This window comes from Eumetopias jubatus, unplaced genomic scaffold, assembly GCF_037043125.1.
Source record: "Eumetopias jubatus isolate StellerSeaLion01/CBP00866 unplaced genomic scaffold, mEumJub1_p1.0 scaffold_6, whole genome shotgun sequence".
In the NCBI taxonomy this organism is placed as follows: Eukaryota; Metazoa; Chordata; class Mammalia; order Carnivora; family Otariidae; genus Eumetopias; species Eumetopias jubatus.
Genome location: NW_028274812.1, coordinates 101,353,723 through 101,380,873, shown reverse-complemented (window position 1 = coordinate 101,380,873; position 27,151 = coordinate 101,353,723). Strand labels below are relative to the sequence as shown.

General features: G+C 35.9%; 1 protein-coding gene across 2 annotated transcripts; it reads right to left on the bottom strand.

The window, feature by feature from the left end:
* Nucleotides 1–1,881: 1,881 nt before the first annotated feature.
* On the bottom strand, nucleotides 1,882–25,379 carry LOC114204497 (cysteine-rich secretory protein 2-like). 2 transcript variants are annotated; one of them, XM_028097707.2, is made up of 8 exons: nucleotides 25,337–25,374; nucleotides 18,878–18,948; nucleotides 15,520–15,636; nucleotides 14,591–14,678; nucleotides 9,982–10,127; nucleotides 9,464–9,561; nucleotides 6,846–6,934; nucleotides 1,882–2,541 (listed from the first exon to the last, which is right to left on the bottom strand). In XM_028097707.2, exons 1-8 carry the CDS (start codon nucleotides 25,362–25,364, stop codon nucleotides 2,414–2,416), a joined length of 765 nt encoding a protein of 254 aa, XP_027953508.1. In that variant the 5' UTR covers nucleotides 25,365–25,374; the 3' UTR covers nucleotides 1,882–2,413. The 2 variants fall into 2 exon arrangements, with proteins under 2 accessions (XP_027953508.1, XP_027953509.1); XM_028097708.2 differs by lacking the exon at nucleotides 18,878–18,948 and having other exon boundaries at nucleotides 25,337–25,379.
* Between the last annotated feature and the right edge of the window lie 1,772 nt (nucleotides 25,380–27,151).

The following is a 27,151-nucleotide window of genomic DNA, read 5'->3' as shown; positions in this document are numbered from 1 at the left end:
AGTTTACATGCAGGCAGTCCATTGGGGAGCAAGATTGGAATCTAGGCCTCTGAATACTTACCCAGTGCCCTTTTCCACCCTAAACATTTTTCTTTTCTTTTTCTTTTCTTTTTTTTTTTTTTTACTGCATTGGCAGTATACTTAAAATGTGAACAAAGTGGTGGAAACTGTTAGTTTTGCTTTATTCCTGAGAGGGGATTCCAGATTGGAAAAATACTATAATACTGTTTTCCTTGATAACATAAAGAGAAAACATTCTTTCACTACTAAGTAAAAGGTTAGCTGGAGAATTTTGTAAAATATTTCTTATTAAAATGAAGACGTTACTTTCTATTCCTAGTTTTCTGAAAATTGTTTTCATTACAGGTGTTGAATTTTGTCAAGTGCATTTGTTTGGTATCTTTTGTGATCATCACATGATATCTTTATTTTGATATGGTATATGACATTAATTGATTTTTGAATATTGAAACATTTAATTCCTACAGTAACCTCACTTTGTCATGGTGTATAATCTTTTTATATGTTGCATCTATGTTCATGAGAAATAGTCTAGTTTCCTTTTCTTGTGATATTTTTATCTGGCTATGGCATAAGTTAATGCTACCCTTAGCTGGGAAATAGTTCTCCATTTTCTGTCATGACATAAACAAATATTATCCTGAAATTGCACAATATGCATTGTATATTTAAGGTACATCCACCCATAATCTAGTGAAATTTAACTCAAACTCTCTTCTAGTCAATAGTCTCTTAACTGGTTTCTTGCTTGCATTCTTGTTCTCTTACAATTTATACCTCATCATATCACGATCTTCTTTAATATATTCTCATGGCTTGTTATCCTACTTATAACAATATCCCAATTCTTTATGTGCCCTAGAGCACACCATGTGACTAAGTTTCTGCCTAACTCTCTGGTCTCCTTCAAAATGATCTTTACCTTGCTCATTCTGCTCCAGTCATTCTATGTTTCTTGCTTTTCCTCAAATATGCCAACTTTATTCCTACCTCAACAGCTTTGTACTCACTGTTCTGTCTCTCTTGTTAATCACCCTATTTCAAAGTCCCTAATTAAATACCTGAGACATTTTTCAATAAATATTTGTTGAATGCAGGAATGAATTGCATTACATTGTGAAGATTATTATGAAAGAAAATACAAGGAGCTATGAGAGAATGGGGGGAGTTCTTCATATTAAATGCTCAAAGGAATCTCTTGGATAAAATGGCATTTAATATGAAGGAGTCATTCTAGCAAATAATAGAAGGATGAATCTTCCAGACAGAGCTAATAGCAAACACAAATGCCCTTAGATAAGGAAAACTTGAGGAACTTGAGAGAATTTAATAAAATCATTGATCATTATTGGAGCATAAGAAATAAAAGAAAGTGGAATGAAGTGAGATTAGAAAGGAGAGTATAAAAAATCATTTAACTTCTTGCAGATCAGTTTAAGAGTGTGAATATTATCTGAGTACTTAAGAAGTCTATGGAAAGGTTTTGAAAGTAGACTGGATAAGAAGTCTTTCTCTTTAGAAGTTAAGGAATGTGCTGCAAAAATAGCATCCAGGAGCTGCATTGGTGGTCTTGAACCTCTCCTTGCTTTCCCTTTACCCTATGACTATATCTGTCTTTGAAACAATTTGTGAATCTTGACACTGGATAAGGATGTGAGACTAATATGACAGTCCAGTAACTGATATATCTGAAAGGTCCATGAGAAAGATAAAGCAAACATTTAGCAATGGAATAGAGGAATTGACACTGGGTGGGGGACTGGCTGAGAAAGAATAACCAGAGAATCAGGAGAAAAATTTTCCAAACATTATAGAGCTAAGAAAAAAAAAAGGTGTTGTTGTTGTTTTTTAAAATGCATCTTTTATTTGGAAGTATTTTTAGATTTACAGAAATTTTGCTAAGATAGTACAGAGAATTCCCATACACCCTTCACCCAGCTTTAGTTTCCCCTAATGTTATCACCTTGCATTATTCTGGTACATTTGTCAAGACTAAGAAATGGATGTTACTATCAGAAACAATTCAGATTCTATTCAGATTTCACCACTTTTTCCACTAATGACCTTTTTGTGTTCAAAGATCTGACGCAGGAGACCACATTCCATTTAGTTCTCATGTTTTCTTAGTCTTTTCTGGTCCATAATGCTTTCTCAGAGTTTCCTTATTGCTCATGATTTTTACGTGAGCAACAGATAATCATAGATTATGTTATTTTTTAATCCTTTGTATGAAAGAGATTTCTATAAAATAAAAAGTAGATCCAAGAGAAAAAGACTCATTATTTGCAATAAAATTTATAGCTAACATGCTTACAACATCTGTGCTAATGTCAAATCTAAGTAGATGATGTGGTCCTTCTTCACTTAGCCCTGCTCAGTCTATATTGGGCCTTTAATAAATTTTGTCTTCACAGTCACAGGAAGCTTTGCAATTTGTCTCGACAAAATTATGGCTACAGGTATAGTTTTTCTTCAAAGCATTACAGTTAGAATAACCATCTTCATATTCACAACTATTGGCTGGAATAAAAACAAAGAAATTAGTCAGTTCATTATCGTTTTCCTCCATAGCAGCAGTGCAAACAATAAATTCAATGTAAGTGGGGAGAAGACAATTGAGCAAAGAAGTTGGTATCACATTATGATACAAAGTGACACATTAATCCATCATTTCTTTTAAAATTTGAGCTTTTTGGAATGTTTCTAAAGTGAATTGACCTATTTTCTTCCTTCAGAAAATAAAATAAGCTTAAATGAGTCTCTCTACAATTACAGTGTCCAAATTTTAGCCTCTAGCCATGTGATTGTTTAAATTTAAACTTAAATTAATTAAAATTACATAACATTAAAAAATAAATTTTCAGGTCATTGGTGGTACTTGTTACATTCCAAATGCTCAATAACCAGTCTATCTAGGAGCTACTTTACAGGACAGTGCAAATATTGAACATTTCCATTATTGAAAAAATTTATATTAGACACTATTGCTCTATCCAGATTCTAGTGCCACTAGTTTTTCTTTCAAGAGTAAGAAATCATTATGAGAAGATATGGATGTAAAAACAAAAGGGAATTGCACTATGATTATCAGACATTTCTACTTTGAATTTCCCCAGTGGCCACAAACTCAATAACTCTCAAACTAAATTCATCATTTTACCTCCAAGTGTGGCATTTCTTTGGAGTTACTCCCCAACTCCCAACTCAATTCCCCCAGGATAAGAGAAATTAAACTCCTACCTACTAAGTAATTCAAATCAGGAACTGGGAATCAACATGAACTCATTGCTCTCTACTTTTTATCAGCATTTACCAAGTGCAAGTAACAAACACTGGTTTTACTACTTCCTACCTATTGCTCCTTACTGTCCATTTCTCTTCATTCATTTTGTCAGAATTCAGTAAAAACATTCATTTGTTTTTCAAACCCATGTTTTCAACAGTCTCCAAGCTGGCTTGCATCCACTTGTTTCTCCACACTACTGCCAGATCTTTATAAAACAATTCTGATCTCATCACTCTTCTGTGTAAAAGTCTTTCAATTGGTTGCTTATTGCTAACAGGGTAAATTCCAAATCCCTTAACAAATAGTATTCAGCAGAGGAGAAAATTTTTTTTCTTTAATGGATGTGTAGCTTTGATATCATTCAATATTCTGAATTAGAGCTATGCAATTCACTCAGAGAGAATGGTACAGTTCAATCTAGTGAATGCATTTGGAAAGGTAAAAATTTTTGTTAGTGGTTAGCTGTTTGTTCATAATAATTTTAATAACATATCGCAACTAAACAAAAGTACCAACTCTTTGTATTTATATCCATAACAATACTAAACATGAGATATTATATGACACTAAATTTAATCCTTTTTCCAAAATATTTTGAGACTTCCGTGAGCTAATAATGTTATATGCAGATTTGACTGACATTTTAAAAGTATGTAAAATTTACTAGCAAACACAAGTGTGAGTGGTTATTAAATTAAATTTGATTATTCTAAACATACTATGGGGAAAATGAAGAATTTAGTATGATGAACTCATTGATATATAAAGATTATTTGGTGTCTGAACTGAACTGTGTCTGTGTTCTCACACTTTTATATTTTGTACATATTTTCTCTTTATAAAATGCCACTTTTGATGTAATTGCATTAACTTCAATAGGAAAAGTATTTAATTACAATGAATTATTTCCACAGAAACATTTTTATATATGCCAATATGTAACAAGTCCATATACATTGATGGTAGATGTTTCTTTAGGTTACACATGGTAATGGGGTTTTCACTGCAAATAATACATAGATACTGTGTAAAATTTTTTATCAAACACACTCTATTGAATACTTTTATTTTTGTCTTTTGCATGAAGGCATTGCTTAAGTTGGTTACAATCAGAAGATTTCCTAATTCTTAAAAAAAAAAGGAGTCTATGGCTTTTATGAAATTGAGGTATGTTCCCTCTATCTTACACTGCAGAGAGTTTTTATCAAGAAATGATGCTGTATTTTGTCAAATGCTTTTTCTGCATCTACTGAGAGGATCATATAGTTTTTAACTTTTCTTTCATTAATGTGGCATATCACATTGATTGATGTGCAGATGTTGAACCACCCTTGCAGCCAAAGAATAAATCCCACTTGGTCGTGGTGAATAATCCTTTTAATGTACTGTTGGATGCTATTAGCTAGTGCCTTGGTGAGAATTTTGCATCCATGTTCTTCTTCGGACGATGTTCTATGTAGAAAACCCAAAAGACGCCACCAAAAAATTGTTAGAACTGATACAGGAATTCAGCAAAGTGGCAGGATATAAAATCAGTGCACAGAAATCAGCCCTATTTCTAAACACTAACATTGAGTCAGAAGAAAGCGAAATCAAGGAATTCATCCCATTTACAATTGGACCAAAAAACCACAAGACATCTAGGAATAAACCTAACCAAAAAGAGAAAACTCTGTACTCTGAAAACTATAGAACACTTATGAAAGAAATTGAGGAAGACACAAAGACATGGAAAAACATTCCATGCACATAGATTGGAAGAACAAATACTGTTAAAATATCTATACTACCCAAAGCAATCTACACTTTTAATGCAATCCCTATCAAAGTGCCATCAACATTGTTCACAGAGCTGGAACAAATAAATCTTAAAATTTGTATGGAGCCAGAAAAGACTCCAAATAGCCAAAAGAATGTTGAAAAAGAAAAGCCAAGCTGGTGGCATCACAGTGCCAAACTTCAAGCTTTATTACAAAGCTGTAGTCTTCAAGACAGTATGGTACTGGCACAGAAACAGACACATAGATCAGTGGAACAGAATAGAGACCCCAGAAATGGACCCTCAACTCTATGGTCAACTAATCTTTGACAAAGCAGAAAAGAATATCCAATGGAAAAAAGTTTCTTCAAAAAATGATGTTGGGAAAATTTGATATCCACATGCAGAAGAATGAAACTGGACCACTCTTCCACCATATACACAAAAAATAAACTCGAAATGGATGAAAGACCTCAATGTGAGACAGTAATCCATCAAAATCCTAGAGCAGAACATAGGCAACAATCTCTTTGACCTCGGCCACAGCAACTTCCTGCTAAACACATCTCCAAGGCCAAAAGAAACAAAAGCAAAAATGAAATATTGGGACTTCATCAAGATCAAAAGCTTTTGCACAGCAAAGGAAACAGTCAACAAAACCAAAAGGCAACCTATGGAATGGGAGAAGATATTTGCAAATGCCTTATCAGGTAAAGGGCCAGTATCAAAATCTAAAAGGAACTTATCAAACTCAACACCTCAAACCCAAAAAATCCAGTCAAGAAATGGGCAGAACACATGAACAGATATTTCTCCAAAGAAGACATAGAAATGGCCAACAGACATATGAAAAAAATGTTCCATATCACTTGGCATCAGGGAAACACAAATCAAAACTACAATGAGATACCACCTCACACAGGTCAGAATGGCTAGAATGAATCTGAGGAAACAGCAGATGTTGGTGAGGATGCAGAGAAAAGGGAACCTTCTTACATTGTTGGTGGGAATGCAAACTGGTACAGCCACTCCAGAAAACAATATGGAGATTCCTCAAAAAGTTAAAAAGAGAGCTACCCTATGACCTAACAATTACACTGCTAGGTATTTATCCAAAGGATACAAACATATTGATTCAATGGGGCACATGCACCCAAATGTTTATAGCAGCAATATCCACAATAGCCAAAATATGTAAAGAGCCCAGATGTCCATCGACAGATGAACTAATAAAGAAGATACACACACACACACACACAAACACACACACACACACACATCACTCAGCCATCAAAAAGAATGAAATCTTGCCATTGCAACAACATGGTTGGAACCAGAGGGTATTAGGCTAAGTGAGATAAGCCAGTCAGAGAAAGACAAACACCATATGATTTCACTCATACAGAATTTAAGAAACAAACAGAAGAACATAGGGGAAAAGAAGGAGAAATAAAATAAGTTGAAAACAGAGAGGGAGGCAAACCATAAGAGATGCTGAACTCTAGGAAACAAACTGGGGGTTGCTGGAGGGTAGGTGGGTAGGGGGTTGGGGTAACCGGGTGATGGGCATTAAGGAGGGCACTTGATGGAATGAGCACTGGGTGTTATATGCAACTGATGAATTGCTAAATTCTACCCCTGAAGCTAATAATGAAATATATGTTAATTAAATTGAATTTAAATAAATAATTTTTAAAAATAAAAGATACTCATAAAGGAAAAAAAAAAAGCCAGATCATTCTATTATATATACTAGCAAATTAACGACTTCAAACTTACTGCATAGTCCATCGTCACAGTGATAAAGGCAGCTGGCACAAGGTTCTCCTTTTAGGTAAGGGGTATGAATCCTGCTAAGCAGATTGCCACTGAAATTTGAAAAAAAAATGTCAAACATTTTTCATTTTTCAGTTTAGTTTATGTTCCCAGGGTAGCATCTATCACCATATATGCCTGAATATTTGGTAAATGTTTTTCATCATGTCAAATAACTGGAAAACTAAAATTCCCAAAATGTACGCAGATATCAATGTAAAGAAAATAACATACATGTGCACTCAATTCCTTGACCATAATTTCACAGCCTGAGCAATTGAAATGGGATTAATAAGGTCTAAAATATTCAGAATACATTTCAACATGACAACATTCTTTCTCCCCCAAAAGACTTGGTCAAATTGCTAAAGTAGTATACTCTAAGGTGCTGGTTAGTGATAAAACATATCCCTTAGAGAGACTCTACAAGTTACCGGGAGACAAAGGGTTGCAGTATGGAAATGCTTAAAGTTACATATAATTTTATATCTCCCTCTCTCAAATAAATAAATAAAACCTTTAAAAAAAGATGGAAGTAATGATTTTTAAAGTAGTTTTTGGTGTATATTTTTGGGAGTAGGGGTGCTTAAAAGGTTTTTGAATGTCTAGAGGCTTTGTGTGTGAGATTTTAATATTTACAAAATGGGAATGTTAAAAAAACAGTTTTATTAACACTAATCGCTAAGGTATACTAGTCTTACAGTAACTAGCCTACATCTCATTGATGAATATTACTCAAGAGAGTCAAAGTCTCAATTGTACCAAGTGGGCCAAAAACACAATGCCATGCCTCTGAATCTCATTCTCTGCACAGAATATAACTGACATGTGTGAGCCCCTGGAAAAATGTGAAATAGACACAAACATGTTCTGGAAGTTTTCTTGCCCCTGCTTTCCCTCATTTTTCACTCCAAAACTCTCACTTCAGATGCCTGGCTCCAGAACCTCCCCTCTTACAGCCAGCCAGTGAGTTTGGATGCATTCTCCTAGGACCTTTCAATTCTTTCAATTCAATTCTTTCAATTCAACTAACTAAACCCTAAGAAGTGCTTGCAGGAAAATGACATTGGAGGTCATACTTCTCACCCTGGAGATCCATACGCTCAGGTTATCTACAATCTCAAAATAAATCCTCTAGGAGCCTTGGTTCTAGGGGTCCCCCCGTCTCCAGGGGCAAGAAACTTCACACATTAAAAGAAAGCAAGGTTAACAGATAAGTTGAGATTAGATCTTCAGTATATCCATAGAATTTATTGTAGGTAAATTCAAACATAATCCTTGATGAAAGAACATATTTCCTGCTACTGGTCAAGACCTTAAAGGATGGTTCATTATGGAGATTTTGTGAAAACTTCTGAAAAGCAAAGACTGAAGATGTTCTTTTCTGGATTCTGAAGTACATTAAAAAATCTCTTGAAAAATCTTTGAGACACAAAAGAATGAAACATCTGTGATGGTAACAATGTAGGTAGTTGTTTAGATAAGCAGGGCAAGGAACTTTTTAGCAGGCAGAGCTGAAATCGCAATCTGCCATCCCCTACTTGCCAGTCCACTACCATCCCTTGCTTAACCGTCAAGCTGCCACCCTCCTAAAGTGTCAAGTTGATGAGAACTTATGATATCAAATCTAAAGAAATGCATACTGCCCAGGCTCATGGAATAGCTGTGAGCTGAATGGAAAGGCGACTGAAAGAAAAGATGTCACGCTGTAACTGAGGAAAGAGAGTTTCAGATTTTATACTTGGATTTGAGAACTTGGTCTCTTCCCTGATAAGTTGAATGTATCTCAACTTAAAAGGCATTTCCAAAGATTTATTCCTTCTAGATGACCTAGATGATATTATGCTAAGTAAAATAAGTTAGACAGAAAAAGACAGATACCATATGATATCACTTATATAGGGATTCTAAAAAACAAACAAAAAAAATAAATAAAAAGCAGAAACAGACCATAAGTACAAGAACAAAGTGATGTTTGCCAGAGGGGTGGCAATGGGGGGTGGGCAAAATAGTTGAAGGGGAGTGGGAGGTACAGGTTTCCTGTTATAGAATGAATAAGTCATGGGGATAAAAAGTACAGCACAGGGACTATAGTCAATAGTATTGTAATAGTTATAATAGCATGGGGTGCCTGGGTGGCTCAGGCAGTTAAGCGTCTGCCTTTGGCTCAGGTCATGATCCCAGGGTCCTGGGATTGAGTCCCACATCAGGCTCCCTGCTCAGTGGGGAACCTGCTTCTCCCTCTGCCTGCCGCTCCTCCTGCTTGTGCTTTCTGACAAATAAATAAATAAAAATCTTTAAAAAATTAAAAAAGTAGTTATAATAGCATTCTATAGTGACTGCTGATAGCTACACATGTGGTGAACATAGCACAAGGTATAGACCTGTCACTATGTCATGCACATAAAACTAAGGTGACATTGTGTATGAACTATGCATCAATTTTAAAAAATGAAAAAAGGATTTATTCCTTCCCTTTACTGAAATATGTTTTATATTCTAATTTGTTTTCTATACAAGAATTTTAAAAATATTAAATTGTATATAGGATTATTGCATGAAACTCTAAAGTATATACTTACGCAGGACAATATTGGCAAACATAGTAGTATTTTAGACTTTCTTGATTGGGGCAATAGGCAATTCCACATCCAACGTGGTAAGAAGAGTACCAAACAACCTACACTTCCAAAAAGGAATATATGAGAGTACATTAAAGAAGAGGGAAAATATTGAAAAAATAGTAATAGCAAATGTAAAACTGAAAAAATGTTACTATTATGGTTTGTAGCCAAGTACCTTTTGAAAACATTTAGTTCAATTATTGAAGCAAATCACAAATTTTAAAATATTAAATCTTAAGTTACCTTCACTATTTTATCCATTTCTAAGTTTGAAAAACTACAGAATATGCTTCCTTACCAAGAGTTTTTCAAATGATGGGAAAAAATGACAGCTCTAGATGAAGTACCACCCAATGCCAGGACTATTACATCTATTCAGGCTCTTACTCAAATTGAACATTGGACTTGGCCATAATTTAGAGATGCTTTCATATTAGAGCATTTGTAGTAGAAGTATTTTCATTTGTTTGTCTTACCTGGGTGTAATGTCCAACAACTGCATCAGAACTCTTAGGTCCTACACCATAGATAAAATTATGGTGTTCCTCATACCAGTTTTGAATTGCATCTGACCAGGAAGCAGGGTAACTTGACATAAAGAGATTCTCACCACATTTTGTACCTAAATAGAAATGGATCATCCTTGAGGAAGCAATAAAACATGCAATGGCAAAAGAAATCAACTATATGGATTCACTTGTATGTAGAATATAAGAAATAGCACAGAGGACATTAGGGGAAGGAAGGGAAAACTGAAAGGGGAAATCAGAGGGGGAGATGAACCATAAGAGACTATGGACTCCAGGAAACAATCTGAGGGTTTCAGAGGGGAGGGGGGCCAGGGGATGGGGTAGCCTGGTGATGGGTATTAAGGAGGGCACATGTTGCAATGAGCACTGGGTGTTATATGCAGATAATGAATCATGGAACACTACATCAAAAACTAATGATGTCTGTATGGTGCCTAACATAACATAAAAAAAAAGAAATCAACTATATGAACACAAGGATGCTGACCTTCAAACACAGTGCCTATACTTATAACTGTTAATACATAATAAAAGGGCTTCTGTCTTTCTCAGCTCTAAAGCTGAATAGAAGACAGATCTGTCAAGGGACACCAAGGTTGCTTAGTGGGTTAAGAGGCTAACTTTTGATTTCAGCTAGGTCATGGTCTCAGGGTCCTGAGATCAAGCCCTGGTTCAGGCTCCTCACTCAGAAGGGAGTCGCTTGAGGATTTTCTCTTTCTCTTTCTCTCTCCCTCTACCCCTCCTCCTGCTCACACTCTATTTCTCTCTCTAAAATAAATAAATCTTTGTTTTAAAGATTTTATTTATTTATTTGTGAGAAAGAGAGCCCAAGCAGGGGGAACAGCAGACAGACGGAGAAGCAGGTTCCCCTCAGAGCCAGGAGCCAGATGCTGGATTCGATCCCAGGACCCTAGGATCATGACCTGAGCCAAAGGCAGACCCTTAACCAAATGAGCTACCCAGGCATCGCAAAAATAAATAAATCTTAAAAAAAAAAACAGTCTAGGACATGGAGGTCGGCATCAACATGCAAAACTTTGAATAGGTTAAGAAGACCTTATTATTCAAAAATCCTCTGGAGTTTCAGAGATGCATTCTTTTTCAAGCTAAGTTCTTCACATTGTAATGACTCCTATGCTCAGCTTTGTACTATAAATTTGCAAAAGGCAGTGACCAACTTTTATTCTTTTTCTCCTCCTCTTGTCCACCCTCACCAGAGATTTTTCACATATCGGACCCTGTCTAAATGTTTATGATTATGATTTTGTGTGAACTTGGAAAAGAGTTCTACAGGAAGTCTATAAGAGCCCCAATTGACAGGCAACTGACATCAGGAGGGTTGGCAGATTTCAAAGCTTTTGGATTCTCTCTTAATCACTAAATCAGAATGTCATAAGGCCAAATCTTCCTCCTTTAGAATCAGGCAAGAAGAGCCTTGCTGAAGGTGACATCAACAAGACGGTGGATAGGGAGCCCTGGACTCTCCTTCCCCTAACAAACACACTGATCCAGCAACAATTTCCAAAAAATTGCCTTGGTGGGAAATCCAAAACTAATTGAAAGGCTCCTAGACCCTGGTAGAATATGAACCCAGACTCAGTGAAGTCTGTAGGGAAACTGGGACACCCTCTTGCTAGAATGCCTACCCTCAGCACAGTGCCTGCCATATGACCAGGAAAAGGTCCCCTGGCCCCCAACTTCTCCCAGGGGAAGGAAGGAGTTGGTTCTTGTGCCTAGCATCCCAACCTTCCCTATGGAAACTCCCCAGATGGCTGGCTTCTGTCTTGGTAGTCTTGAAGCTCTGACAGTCAGGCACAGGCTAGCCATCTGTAGGATAATGGAGATGGTGGCTTGAGCTGATAGATACCATATCTCCTCCACTTGGCACAGCACAGAGCAAACAAAAGAAAAATCTTAGTTCTCAGCTTCCTCCTGGGAAAGCAAAGAGTTGATCAGTGTGTCCAATGCTCCAATTTCTCCAGCGCTCCCTAAAGAACACACTTCTGTTTTGCTTGTCTTGAAGCTCTGATGGACTTGGCATAGTTACAGTGTTACTTTGTGGGGGAGAACAGAGATGGTGGTTTGGATTGGTAGATGCCATGGCTCATCTCACCAGCTCAGCACACAGCAAGCAAGCAAATACCATAGCTGCCTGTTTCTCCCTGCAGTGGGAAAAAGTTGAACTGGGCATCCAGTGCCACAAATTTTCCAGATGCTGCCCAGAGGATTGACTTCTGACTTGCCTCTCTGACAATGTTAACAGATCTAGCATAACCAAGATGTGGAGCTGATGAGGATAGAGATTTGGGTTCATAGTTGCCATAGCTTCCCTTCCTAGTTCAGCACAGAGTGAGCAGATAAAAAAACCCGAGCTTCCAGCCTCTTGGCTGGAAGAGAAAGAGTTGGATGGAATGCCCAAAGATCTAGCTCTTTCAGGAGGCTGCCTGAGGAACTGACTACAGATCTTTTCTGACCATGATTTGATTGGACATTCTCCAAAGATGCACAAATGGCCAACGGGTATGTGAAAAGGTGCTCAATGTTGCTAATCACAGGGAAATGCAAATCAAAACTACAGTGAGATATCACCTTATACCTGTCAGGATGTCTATTATGGGGAAAATAAAAAGGACAACAAGTGATGATAAGGATGTGGAGAAATTGGAATCCTGGATACTTTTGTTGGTCATAAAAAATGGGGTAACTGCTGTGGAAAAAAGCATAGAGGTTCCTCAAAAAATTAAAGGTAGAACTACCAAATGATCCAGTAATATCACTTCTGAGGATTTATCCAAACGAATTGAAATCAGGATTTTGAAAAGATATTAGCATTCTTTATATTCATTGAAGCACTCTTCACAGTAGTCTATATAAGGAAACCTAAAATCCATGGACAGAAGAATGGATGAACAAAATGACACACACATATATATACAATGAATGTCATTCATCCTTAAAAAAGAAGGAAATTCTGCAACAGTTGGGTGAGACACTATGGATGAATCTTGAAAACATGATATTAAGTGAAATAATCCAGTCACGGAAAGATAACTACTGCATGATTCCATTATATGAAGTATCTAAAAGAGCCAAATTCATAGAATCAAAGAATAGAACAGTGATAGATAAGGATGGGGGGAAGGAGAAATGGGGAATTACCAATCAATGGGCATAAAGTTTCAGGTAAGCAAGATGAATAAGTTCTAGATGAAAACATTCTGCTATACAACGTTGTACCTAGTCAGTAATATCATACAGTACAGTTAATTATTTGTTAAGGGTGTAAGTCTCACGGAGTGTTCTTACCACAATAAAATAAGTAAGTTGTTGCCCAGAAACTTTTCTCTATCTTTTCGAGCTCTCATTATGAGTTACATTTGGGTAGCTTGAAGTATAATGTCTACCTGCTGCTTCAAGAGAGTATAAAATATTCTTGGGTATCTCTTTTAGTATGGAAAAAAGAAACTAAGAATCTAATAGTAGACTTGCATCTTTAAGACCATTTGTTTTAATCTTCTACTGAATGCAGTCATTCTCTTCATAATTTCATTAACAGAACAGCATCAACAATATGAGTAATAGTGTGATGAAATTAAGAGTAAAAATTCATTGCTTTCAAATTGAGCTTGCCTATATGTATATTATGGTTGATAACATAAATAAATATTTGATGTAAAGGTTTATGCATAAAATATTTTTCCTTTCATAGTATTTATAATACTTGATAAGGATTCAAAAATTAAAAAATGAACCAACATACCCAAAATATTTATCATGATTTTAAAAATTTAAGTATTTTTAGAGCAAAAGTCCCAAAATTCAGGAAAAAATCACCATAATTTAGTATCTTATGAATACAAAAGAAGAGATATGTAAACTTCAAACAGCTACACAATATCACAAAAAAGAGCAGAGGATTAGAAATAATTAAGCCTGGTTAACTTTCCAGTATATGACACACTTCAGATTGTGTCTTGGGGAAGTCATTCCTTCCCTGCCCTCGTCTTCTCATCTTTAAATCTGGAAATAATGATACATGAACTGTTGCCTCATGAGCTGGTTGAAAGAAAAAATGAAGTATTGCTTCAGACGTCATTTGCATAATGTAAACAATCAACAAGCACAAAATGGTACCTCTAATTCTCTCTCCTTCTACAGATACTTTAATTTGAAAAGAATACCTTAGGGGCGCCTAGATGGCTCAGTTGGTTAAGCATCCAACTCTTGATTTCGGCTCAGGTCATGATCTCAGGGTTGTGAAATCAAGCCCTTTGTAAGGTGTAAGGCTCCACACTGGACATGGAGCCTGCTTGGGATTCTCTCTCTCCCTCTGCCCCACTCCCCGCCCCCTTCACCCCCCCCCCCCCGCCCCGGCCGCTCACACACTCTCTCTCTCTAAAATATAAAAATTAAAAAAGTAATAAATAAATAGAGCAGTATAAGCAACAATTTATTCTCGAAGTCTTCTTATAACACCCCAGAATGTTCCATTCTATTTGATTTTTCCAATATTATTTTATTTGTTCATTTATTCAAAAAATACTCATTTACATACTGGTTTTTCGGGCCTCTGGCATGCTGTGTTCTAAAGTGCACTTGTTTGCCCACTTTTGGGCATTTGCTGCTGCTTCTTGGTTCCATTCCTAAATGTCACAAGAAAAAAATACACTTAAAGATTCAACTCCAACAAGCATATGGTTTATAATCTGATTGGTAGATTGAGTTGCACTACTTTAAACTTCTATATAGTATCTGATCATCAGTGCTATGAAAAGACCTTTTTGTTACGGGTATATGTGTTTCTGTGTGTGTTTATCTGCTCCAGTGCCAATATCCATATAAAGAGAAGTTCATAAATGATGTGTCTACTGATAGAACTATCTAATACCATATCTGACAGTTTATGATAGTACAGGAACCACACGTAGGATTTTTAGCAATGGGGCTACTCTAAATACTCAAGGTGTGAAGTCTTCGTATTATATTTTCTTAGTAATAAGCAGGCCTAGATTATTCCCAATTCCACTTGCAGCCCATTGCATTCAAATGGAAGATAGTCTAGTGTTTATGAACTATGCTATGGAAAGTGGGCTCGTATTTACCTACAACACTCTTCGGGTCCTGAGTCTGAGCCTCACGTTGTCATAGAGATTACTTAAACAGAATAAAATACATGAAAGAAAGGGACCTCCTTTATTTTAGACTAGGGCAGATAGTGAACAAAAAGTGCAATGGCTTCACCCTTGGTGTGTGAAGATCTGGATTCTAATTTTGCCTTCCTGACTTAAGAGCCCTGCATCCTTGACAGATTATTTAACCATTAAAAATGAAAATTAATTTCTGCATGCCCATAACACAGCTCAAATAAAATAGTGGAATGGAAGCAAAACTTTGTAAGCACAAAGTTCTTAAGAGATGTCAGTTACCAGCTCCCTGCTCTTATCACTGCTGATTCACACCATTAGCTTTTTCACTGCCTCTTACCATCTTTAGCATGTTGCTGGCAGGTGGAGAGACTGATTTCCTTAGTTCATTGTGTTTATTTACAATCTCTTTTTGGACTTGCATTTGAGTGGCTAGCAAAGCAGTAAAGGATGGATCCTAAAGGGAGATAAAATTAGGATTATCTTCTTAACATTTGTTAAAATTGCATTTAAGAGTGAATAAACGAATTTGAGGGAACAAAGATCATTTTAAAGAGCATTCAGTTCAAATCAGTATTAGTTGTTAAGCATTGCCAATGAACCTGAGCCAAAGTTATGACAGATAGGAAAGAAGTAATTTGAAGCTTTGAGAAGGAGAATGAAATTCATGGCATGACAAATTAAAATCTCCTCTGAGGCCACAGATGCCAATTTCTAGTTTCAAGGGAATTCTTACTGTGCCTTTTCTAGCCATATGAGTGATAATATTTTATAACCATAAAGGTACACAATAGAAACATTAGGACATATTCATTCACCTTCAATCAGGCTACAGCAGGTGGGATGAGAGTAGACCTCAAGTTTCACCCTAGACTTTAGGGAAAGTTTGGCCTGATATGGTCTGTATTTAGAGAAATATTGTATTTAAAATGTATCTAGGGAAGGGATGTTCAGGTTCAAAGTGCTTTCAGTGCTCATAAAATTATTCTTTCTATTATGGTAGATGGTATGATCTATTTTATTATATGATCTGATTTCATCGCATCACTGAAAAGGTACTTTTGCAATATTAAAAAATTTCCAAGGCCATTTAGAGGGAACAAAATCATCCAGTTAATGGGCCATTGCTGACTCTGTTCCTTTTTCATAACAGAATAAAGTATTAAATCAGCTGCTGAAATTTTTGGTATATTTTATCATTGTGTGTGTGGCAGTGGGGAGATGTCTACCCTGGAGGTAGAGTACGGTGTGTGAATTGTTCTCATAAGGTCTAAGATATTTGATGACTTAAAATTACACATGAATGTTAGGTTGTATGAACATGACCAAGAGTTTAAAGTCTAAGTCTAAACAGACGGACCCTTTGTTGATTTTTCCTGACACATTGGGGTAAGTTATTCTCTCCTGTCCCAATACTGAGGTTGCTCAAAGCCCTCCAAATAGTGCCAACTTAGGTTTAACCACATTTATTGCCATTATTAATTTATGCATCCATTCTCCTACTTGCTTTATGTTCCTAAGGACAGGGACTAATAATGAATTTCTTTTCTTTTTTTTAGTGAATTTCACTGTACTCACAGATCTGGTACATTCCCAGCTACTAACACCTAAGCTAGAAAGAATGCACATGTGAACTATTAGCAGTGGTCCACCTCTGCTGTACACTAAGACATAAAATAACATCCTTGGGTATTTCCTATTGACCCTCAAAAACATGCTTAATAGAATTTCATTTCAAAACACATCAAAATTTGGTCCCTGAGAAAGAAGTAATTATTTCCTCCTTCTTATCCTATGTTTTGTAGATACAAATCCTACTGAAAACATGTCTTTGCTGTTTTTTAATGAGTTTCAAGAAAGCTTTTATTAGGTGGCAGGGAATATGAAGAGTGTTGGAGCATAAAATGGATCTAATAAGGTATCTATCTATCCTTCAAGAATTTATTTCAATTCTTTCTCCCTCTTCCTCTGCCCCTCCCTATTTGTGCACTGTCGCTCTCTCTCTAAAATGGTTAAATCAAATCTTAAAAAAGAAATTTATTTTGATAAATTATATGACATGAATAATAATTACAATACCACATGATAACTGAAGTGATAGGTGGATTCTGCTAGATGTATAAAAAACAAGGGGTCAATTCTTATTCAGGTTAGGAAAGCTTTGCAAAAGATGGTCTGGATTGAGGTTATAAAGGATGAATAGTGTTTTCTATTGAGAAGGTGCAGAAAAAACCATACCAGGAAGAAGGTATGTAGAAAATCCGATTAGCAAACATTTACCAGTGCAAAAGAGCAAAATATATCTCTCTTTTAAATAATTTTATAATGAAGACCAGGAGATGGACCAGAGAGATAACTGGGGATTGGAAAGGACCATGAAAAAAAACTTTAGGGGCTCCTGCGTGGCTCAGTTGGTTGTCTGCCTTTGTCTCAGGTAATGATCCTGGGGTCCTAGGATTGATCTCCCTTGCAACTGGGCTCCCTGATCAGCGGGGAGTCTGCTTCTCCCTCTGCTCGCCTCCCCCCGCTGGTGCGCGCTCTCTATCTTTTTCTCTCTCTTGCTCTTTCTCTCAAATAAATAAATAAATTTTTAAAAAAATCTTAGGAAAGAGATTGGGAAAGCAACAAACTTTTAGAATAAGATTGAGGTGATGAATAAATTGTCTTCAGATTGAAAATTAATTATGGTAACATAATGACTATATTTCTGAATGCCACATGAGTTTTGACCTATTGCCTGAACTCGGATCTGTGGAGTCGTAGCTATTCTTGTATGCTCAGAGTTAAAGGAGAATGTGGAAATAGACAGCAATGACCAAACTTCACATTCAGAGTTTTTCTGATCAGAAGATAGACACCTTATATAGATACCTACCCACCAAACATTTAAGAGAATCGTTGATCCTGTTCTTAGGATTATTAAAGTGAAGCAGCAGATTAGAAATAATTAGAGCATCTTATTCTTTGTATATTAATTGTAAGACCATGAAAAAATCCAAATACTTAATCTCTTTACTAAAGTTTCTTTTTTAATTTAAAAAATAGGTATTATTATTCTTACACATGGACTATGAAAATAAATGTGGTGATGTATGTGAAGAAGTTTTGCTAATTTGAGATTATATAAATATATTGCTAATTTTCTGTGAGGATCACATTGTAATGAATTAAATATAAGGAAATCAGTAAAGATCTTTGGACAGGGTGAGTTTCATTAGCTTTTAAACCTGTAGACTATTGCTGTCAATAGAAATATAATGATAGCATCAAAGGCAATTTTAATTTCTGGGTGGCCACTTTGAAAAAGAAAAAATAAACAAAATAAATTGATATTTATAATATACTTATTTATCTAATAGTTTCAAAATACTATGTTTTCATCATGCAGTCAATATTAAAATTATTAATGAAATATTTTACCTTCCTTTTTTACTAAGTCTTGAATTCTGCTTTGTAATTATGCAGATCTCAATTCTGACCATCTATATTTCCAGTGTTCAATACCCTCATGTGGCTAGAGGCTATAATACTGGTCACCACAGCCTTAGACTTAATTGTGTTAACTACTTGAGCAACCAATGAGGACTTTGTGATGTACCAGACTCTCTACTCCTTTTCACTTTTGAAAATTGATCTAATAGATTTCTGTTTATAGGTTCCTTCAGTTGTTCTGAAAATATTTTCTCCCTCCACCATACCTGTCCATTTGCAGGAAAGAATGGAAGCAACACAAAAGCCAGGAAAAGCAACTCCAGGAATAAGGCCATTTCTGGGAAAACAAAACACAGGGAAAAAAGACCTGCATTGGATTGTTTAGTGTATGAACTTCTGAGGAATACAGGAGGAAAAATAAAACAAAACAATGTAGTAATCTCAGTTGTTCCAAATTCATTAGTAATATAACAAGAGAAGATTTGTTACATGATGCCACTGGAATGATAATGGATTCACCCAGAAGCAACCCTCCAATGGGGACCTAAAGAACAAAAGGAAGTACTTGATTGAAGATTTTGAAGTACACCTATAAATGCTAAGTATATACTACCCAATTTCACTCTAGTTCCACATTCTTGTCTATGTAGTTGCTCTCTGGTTCTAGGAATGGGTTCTTCACATTGCCCATTCATACCTCCCAACTGTTAGTAATACTGGGGTGTGCCTGTATTAGTTTTTGCTGGTTTCCTTAAACCCTTCTTAATCCTTTATAAATATACCCTCATTAAGATCTTTTCAAATTACTAATGATCATTTGCCATTTCTTACCTGTCATGAGTCTGGCTCATATACTTGACATTCCTAGAACCATAGGTTAAGTCCACTAAGAAGTAAAATACTTTTCTTTAATACTTTCAACCACCTTTCAGCTACTCCCATGCAGCCAGTGTCCTCATTCATTCCCATTCAAACCTTTCCCTTTATTACAATGCATTAAATTCCTCCGCCCCCCCCCCAAAGGCAATATTCTCCTTCTGGATCTAAAAACAGAAGGTAGATTTCTGACTTTGAAAATTAGACTACCCACCCAATCTGTATCAATACCCTTAATAGGTTCACATCCTTGCCTTACTAATTTAACTTCTTGGAATCCTGAGGAAATAATAATATATACTGGAAAATTTTAGGCATACATTTTCATTACATTAATATTTATAAGGATAAAAATATTATAATTTATTAATGCTTAATTGTAGGGAGATAAAATGTTCAAATAAATTAGAATATATCCTCTTGTTAGAGTGTATTAGACAGCAATGATGTCTCCAATGGTGTTCTAACAAAAACAATGCTTATGCTTCAAAGTTAAAAACACAGTATATGGGAAATCCTTAGCTTCCTTTGTGGATGAATGTTTGTGCCCTCCCAAAATTCATATGTTAAAGCCCTAGTCCCCAGTGTGGCTGCATTTGTATTTTGGTTTCTAAGGAAGTGATTAAGATTAAATGAAGTCATAAGAATGAACCCTGATCCAACAGGATTAGTGTAAATATCAGGAGAGACACCAGAGAATCCTCTCTCTCTCTCTCATCTCCATATATACAAGAAGATACCATGTGAGAACACAGTGAGAAGGTAGCTCTCCGCAAGCCAAGAAGAGAAATCTCACCAGAAACTGACCATACTGTCACCTTGGTTTCAGACTTTGAACCTTCAGAACTGTGAGAAAATAAATTTCTGTTGTTCACACCACACAGTCAATAGTATTTTGTTATGGGAGCCCAAGCAGCATCACACACATTTCCAAATTTGGTATTTGAGGGTTAGGTTGTTTTTGAATGAATCTGGAGGTCCATAAAATGTGCTAATTTGAAATCTTCTGGAGCTACAGCTCTGCATTCAGGGTGCACATGAGTGAGCAAGACACTGAGAGATTGGAGCGCCTGGATGGCTCAGTTGGTTAAGTGCCTGCTTTCCACTGGGGTCATGATCTGGGGTCCTGGGATTGAGTCCCTGCCATCAGGCTCTCTGCTCAGCAGGGAGTCTGCTACTCCTTCTCACTTTTCCTCTGTTCACTCTCTCTCTCTCTCAAAAAATAAAAAAATAAAAATAAAAAGACACTGAGAGATTGGGTTACCTCTGATTTGCTTTTCTCATGGATATATGACAAAAACTATGATATAGGTATTTTAGACCAGTTTTAAGATAAGGTAACAGAAGAAATTTTATTGCATAGTGATACTGACAACCTTGACGTGTAGGGAGATCTGAGAATGCTTACATTATTATTTTCCTGGAGAACAGCAACAGAAGCAGGACCTAATCCCCCCTTCCCTTCTCTTACAAAACTAACAATCAGACAAAAAGCCAGGCAAAGAACAAATGAGATGAAACAGAAATACAAGAGCATGAGTTTATCTTCATGTGGTGAGACATCCTTTTCTGCAATTTCTATAATGAATCTGTAGTACCGTAATTACAGTAATCAGAAAAAGAAAAGCCCTTTATTGCAAAAAGATTATCAACTCTTGGGAAAGTGCTCTGATTTTGTCAAACCTATTAGTTGCTTTTTTGCAACCTGGTGTAGCCAACAGTTTAGGCATTATGGTGATCATGTAAGAGAAGAACAGAGGCACAGAGGTATTAAGTGGCCTCCTGACGGTATCATTGCTAGGTAGTGCATGGCTAGGACAGAACCCAAGATTTCTCTTAACCTCAATATCCATTTCCCACTAAACTGTATTATACTTTTTGGGGCATGGGGTTCCAGGTAAGAATGAAAGCATTTAATGAATTTTCTGTCTTGATAAAAAAAAGTCATGCATTGCTATAAATATTTGTGTGGCTGTTAAGTTGCTGGTAGGTTACTAAACACATTTGAGAAAATTAGATTAACACAATATTAACAAGTCAATCCTTTTCTGTTGTTCCTCAAATATAAAATAAAGCTCATAAAACTTAGAGAGCTCAAACAATGTTTTCTTAGGATATCCATCTTCTGTTTAAAATATTGATATGATAACCTTTATATATGTAACTTTGTTGAAATAATGGAGAATTTTACTGGCATCCTAATGAGTTATTTTTCACAAAATTGACAACATATTCCTATAAGGGCTCTATAAGGGATACAAATTGTACAAGTGTTTCTACAATGTTTTGGAAATTTAAATCATTTCCCTAAAAAGAGTTATTTTGCTACATGCATGTCACCACGTCTCTTCTTTTATATGGTTTTTCTGCTCTGCCACTCATAATTTTCCCTTTTCCAAGAGATCAGCGATTTCTCATAAGTGTGACTAGAGAAAAGTCAAAGGGATTTCAAAGATTTACAAATCTAAATGTTGATGGTTTACTGCTAATTATAAACAGAAGAGGAAATTGTGTCTTTCTGAAGCATAAATTTATATATATAATTCTTCTTTACTTTAATTTTAGGACCACCCTAAGTTTGAAACACTCACTTGGAAAAAAATAAGTTGTTTTCTCTAATGACATCATATCACTGCTTATTAATTAATGAAAACCATATACTTACAAAAATTATACAAGCATATCTTGCCTGATAAGTCTATTTTATGGAAACAAGGATTTTTATAATCAAGTAAATTTTATATCAGGACTGTAAGAATAATTCAAAATTTTAAAAAAGAATAATTCAAAATTAGAAAATCTATTGGTCATATTGAACACATTAATGGATAAAGAAAAATCATGTGGCAAAATATGTTGTGAAATTCAACCCCAGTATAGTTAAAAATAAGAAAAAGGAGAGTAGAGATTATTAATTTGATAATGACAATATAACCAAATATCTCTAGCAAATATAGTTATTGGAGAAATTCTAGGTGCAGTCATTTAATATTGAGAACAAAAAAAGAATGACCAATGTCACTGGTACTGTTCAACATCATATTGGAGAGGTCCCGATCTCTCCAATATGAAGAAAAGAAAAAAAATACATATTTGTAAGTCTCATAAAGGAAGAGATAATATTAGTGTTATTTTAAAATGATATGGCCATTTACCTAGAGAATACACCATAATCAAAAATTTGCAAGATGTGGGGCACCTGGATGGCTCAGTGATTAAGAGTCTGCCTTCGGCTCAGGTCATGATCCCGGGATTCCGGGATCGAGCCCCGCATCAGGCTCCCTGCTCAGCAGGAGGCCTGCTTCTCCCTCTCCCACTCCCCCTGCTTATGTTCCCTCTCTCGCTGTGTCTCTCTCTGTGAAATAAATAAATAAGTAAATCATAAAAAAAAGTTTGCAAGATGTAGTATCAGTCTATAAAAAATACCATTGCCATATACTAGCAACACTCAACTAGAAAATAAGATTAAAAAGAAAATATAAAACTCACAATAGGACAAAAAAATATAGTTTCTTTATGAAATAACCAAGAATAAAAAATCTTTTTTGGAGACAATTTTAAAACCCTAGTAAAGGGCATAAAAAAAGATATACATAAGTTGAGAGATTTGCATGCTTTTAAATGGTATGTGTTAATACAATAAAGGTATCAATCCTAATTAAATTAATATGAAAATTCTTTATAACTCCAATAAAAATTCTGATTGGCCCATGAATAACTGAATATACCTTTTATAAGAAGGATTAATTTGGGTATCTTTTCATATTAGTTATTAAAATAGACTTCAACTTGTGTTGACAAAATTTGGGTAATATATTAGGAATGGATAAATGGGCCAATGAAGGTAAATAGAAAATTTAATAAGAGACAGACCAAACAAGGTAGCATAAAAAAAACATTAGAGGAAGAACAGATTGTCTAGTATATGGTTTTGGGAAAATTACCTTGCTATGTGGAGAAAATTAAAACCAGATCCTTCTTAAGCATTACCTCTAAAGGTGAATGTAAAGGGATTAAATTTATAAATAGATAAAATGCTTTACATTGCAAGTTTTCAGGGCCATATCCCTTTGCCTTTAAGTGAGCCATATAATAATGCCATCATATGGTTATTCTGGATTTTGTGTGAAGCACCATGTCACTCTTTACAGGCTCGTTAAAACTCCTAACAATCTAGAGAGTACATAATATTACTCAACACCCCACATTACAGATCTGCAGTGCCAGGATCAGTTATTTAATAATGAAATGCCATGTGCTTGCATGCAAAAGAACCTGGTGATAAGCCCAGACAGTTTGGCCTCAAAGCCCTAGTTCCTGAAAGGAGGGAATGTAAATGTTTCAGACAATTAGGCCAGAAAAAATACCATTAAAAGCATCAACACAGGGGCATCTAGGTGGCTTAGTCAATTAAGTGTCCTACTCTTGCATTTAGCTGGGGTCATGATCTCAGGGTAGTGGGATCTAGCCCCCTGGTGTCCAGCTCTATGCTCAGCCCAGAGTCTGCTTGAGAGTGTCTCCCTCTCCCTCTGCCCCTCCTCCCACTCTCTCTCAATCAATCAATCAATAATAAATAAATAAATAAATCTTTCAAAAATAAAAGCATCAACACATATGTGTATAATGTGTGCATTATGGGTACTCACACAGCTATGTATCAATCACTACAGAAAAGTATTTGATGCAGTCTTTTCAAACTTTAGATGTCATATTTAATCTTCCTTCTGTTTTTTTTTTTTTTTTTATTTCCACATATGATTTACTGCCCCTTACTCGAATTTACTAAATAGCATTGCTGGAATTATTAGCACAATTTGATTTAGACCTGACTTTAGAGGTCTGACACTCTTCCTCTTAATTTACCTTTTCCTCTTACAAATCTGAGCTCAGTTCAGGGGCACCAACTGACCTTACTACCCAACATTATGGAATAGCTCCTGGCTTTGCAATTTCATTTGATGCTCCTCCAGAGGGTGAGTCATTCAGGCAGATGTAGGTTTGGTTTTAACTGGCAGAAGACTCAATGCCAGATCTTCTCTGGCAACAGTATAAATCCTCCCTAAACTCCCTGGAGAGCATTTAGCCATAGAGAAGAACATTAATAAAATATTTTGAAAGTAAAATCTTCCCTCTTCAGGGTAAATAACTCCTTGTATCGTATTAGATATCACTTCTTATTTGCCAAAAGAAGTTCTTTGTGGCAACTGCTTCCTTATATAAAATATCCTCAGCAGATATTATATTCAAATCTTCATGTAAATGTAGCTGCTTGTGTAGATTAACTTTTGATCAGAAAACTTCTGTCTTTTGTCTTATTTTCGAGTTTCATGACGGAAAATATATGTTATGCTGATAATTCCTAATGAAATTTTTTTATCTCTAGGTCGGTGTTATAATTTTGTTTTGATAGATTTTAAAATTATTAGCAATAGCCTGTGCTCCTTATTTTAATAATGTCTTTATCAACACATATCTATATATGTGAATATTAGTAAAATTTTTAATATGTGACATATATATCCTTAGTTTTTCATTTTTCTATTAAAGGAAGTTCTAGTATAATTGTTTCCTAGAGTCATAGATATGGAAATTATATTACTTATTTTACAATAAAAAGTAAAAATTAATTTAAATGTTAAATTCGCTAAAAGTGCGTTTGGAATAGTAGAGTTACGTGTTACTTTCTTAGCTTAAAAAGAGTATAAAAGTGAAGCTCATTACTCTCAATAAAAGTTATTAACAGAGGTTTGAAAATCATAGCTATTTTTACAATATATCATTTAACACCAAAAAAGCATAAATATATTTGCATAATAAAATGTTCACCTTAAAAAAAATACATTACTTACTGTTGATTCTCAGAATCAGGTGAAGCATCGGCTTTATCTGTAGGAAGAAAAAGGTGGAGAGAAAGAAGTTTAGAGCAGTATATATGCATTACATTTATTTCCTGTTTTGGCCAATTATAGTTGTGCAAGTAAATCTAAGTCAACAGGTCTGAAACAGGATTTGTCATACCAATAGTCTCATTGCTGATTGTCTAACTGCAGTTTTGGCAATATCTTGTGATTCTCCACATGGCTTTTTTTTTTTTTCTTTTTGAATGGCTTTTATTCAGCTCAAGTGATGTCCTTAGATGTCACCTTCGCTGTGCATTTATTCTCAAGTGCCCCTTTGGTTCCTAGAAGTGAATTCTCTGTAGACTTTAGGTAGAGGGTATTTAATGTTTCCCAGGGCCAGAGGAAGGCAGGTTGAAGACCCTGTGCAGAGCTTTTTCTCCTATGGAGCTGGGAAAGATGTTTCCTCATTTAAAGCAAATGCCTTTCTTCTGGATATTTCCCAGGATGCAGAATGAGTCTATAAGTTGACATATTATTGATTTGAGTTAGAGAGCAAGAGAGAGAGCGTAAGCGGGGAGGAAAGGGAGAAGCAGGTTCCCCACCGAGCAGGGAGCTCAACCCGGGGCTCAATCCCAGGACCCTGGGATCATGACCTGAGCCAAAGGCAGACACTTAACCTACTGAGCCACCCAGGTGCCCCCCATTTTACTGTGTTCTAAAGCAAATTACACCTACTTTGGCATCCTTTCAGGGTTGGCCCTGTAACATGAAGCTATGTCAACATTAAACTAAATTTTCACATCTAGATTGTAGTTTTCTGATTTGAAAAATTTTAAGGCAGAAAGATTTTATCTCCTTCATATGAAAATTTTAAGGCCTTTAAATTGGACAATGCAATGCATTCTGATTCTAATTGGATAAACTAGCTGCTTTTAAAAAATGAATTTGGTTGTAAGTATGTGTGTTACACGTAGTTGCTGTGTGGGTGTTCCCACTTTCTGCATCTCCTTAGGAGGGTTTGGCTCCAAAACATTTTTTAAACTTCATTCTTGATTTCCTGATTTTCAGGTTCTGGATTTCTTCTTAGCAAATAATATTAAGAGCCCTGACAAAGTATGTGGTGATGTAAGGGGGGGCCCCCAGAGGGAATATCAGCCAGAGGGAATATCAGCCAGCCTGTCTTGAGCAACGGTTCAGATCCTGTATTCTGGTTTAGACGGTCAATGGTAAGGCAGGGTTTTTGGACCAGGTATGTACACCAGTGTTCCTCAGTGCCTGGACCTGCCCAGTGTTTCAGCAATGTTCAGGAATATAGTTTTTGAGAAAATTCTCCTTTTCTGCTGCATTCCTGGTAGCTTCAGGTATTATGTGCAGTTAATGGGACCAATGGAGAAGTTTGCTGTTTGGGGCCTAGGGTTTGTTCACTCTCAAGACTCACCGGGTAATTTGAGATAAACCACCACCATGGATGTTCACTGTGCTTTGTGGCCTGTTATAACCTCTGTACGATACGTAAGTTGTATGCTCTTAAGTTCAGGTACAACAAGGTCAAAAGTTACTGGACTGTTAAAACAAGGGATTGTTTCAGGGTGATGCATGTTTGAAGCACATCATTGACGGTATTTCCTTCTCTTCTGCGGTCATGACGTGGGCCTTGGGAATCTATCATCTAAATTTTTTCATAGCTTTACTTTCTCCAAAAGTGGATTCTTCTTTAATGGAAGATCCAGGTAGAGTAGAAACTGTCCGCGTGGCTCTGTTTGTCTGGGGAGAGTTGTGTTTTTGTATGCTTCACAGGATTGCCCCTTTTCTACAGAAACATTT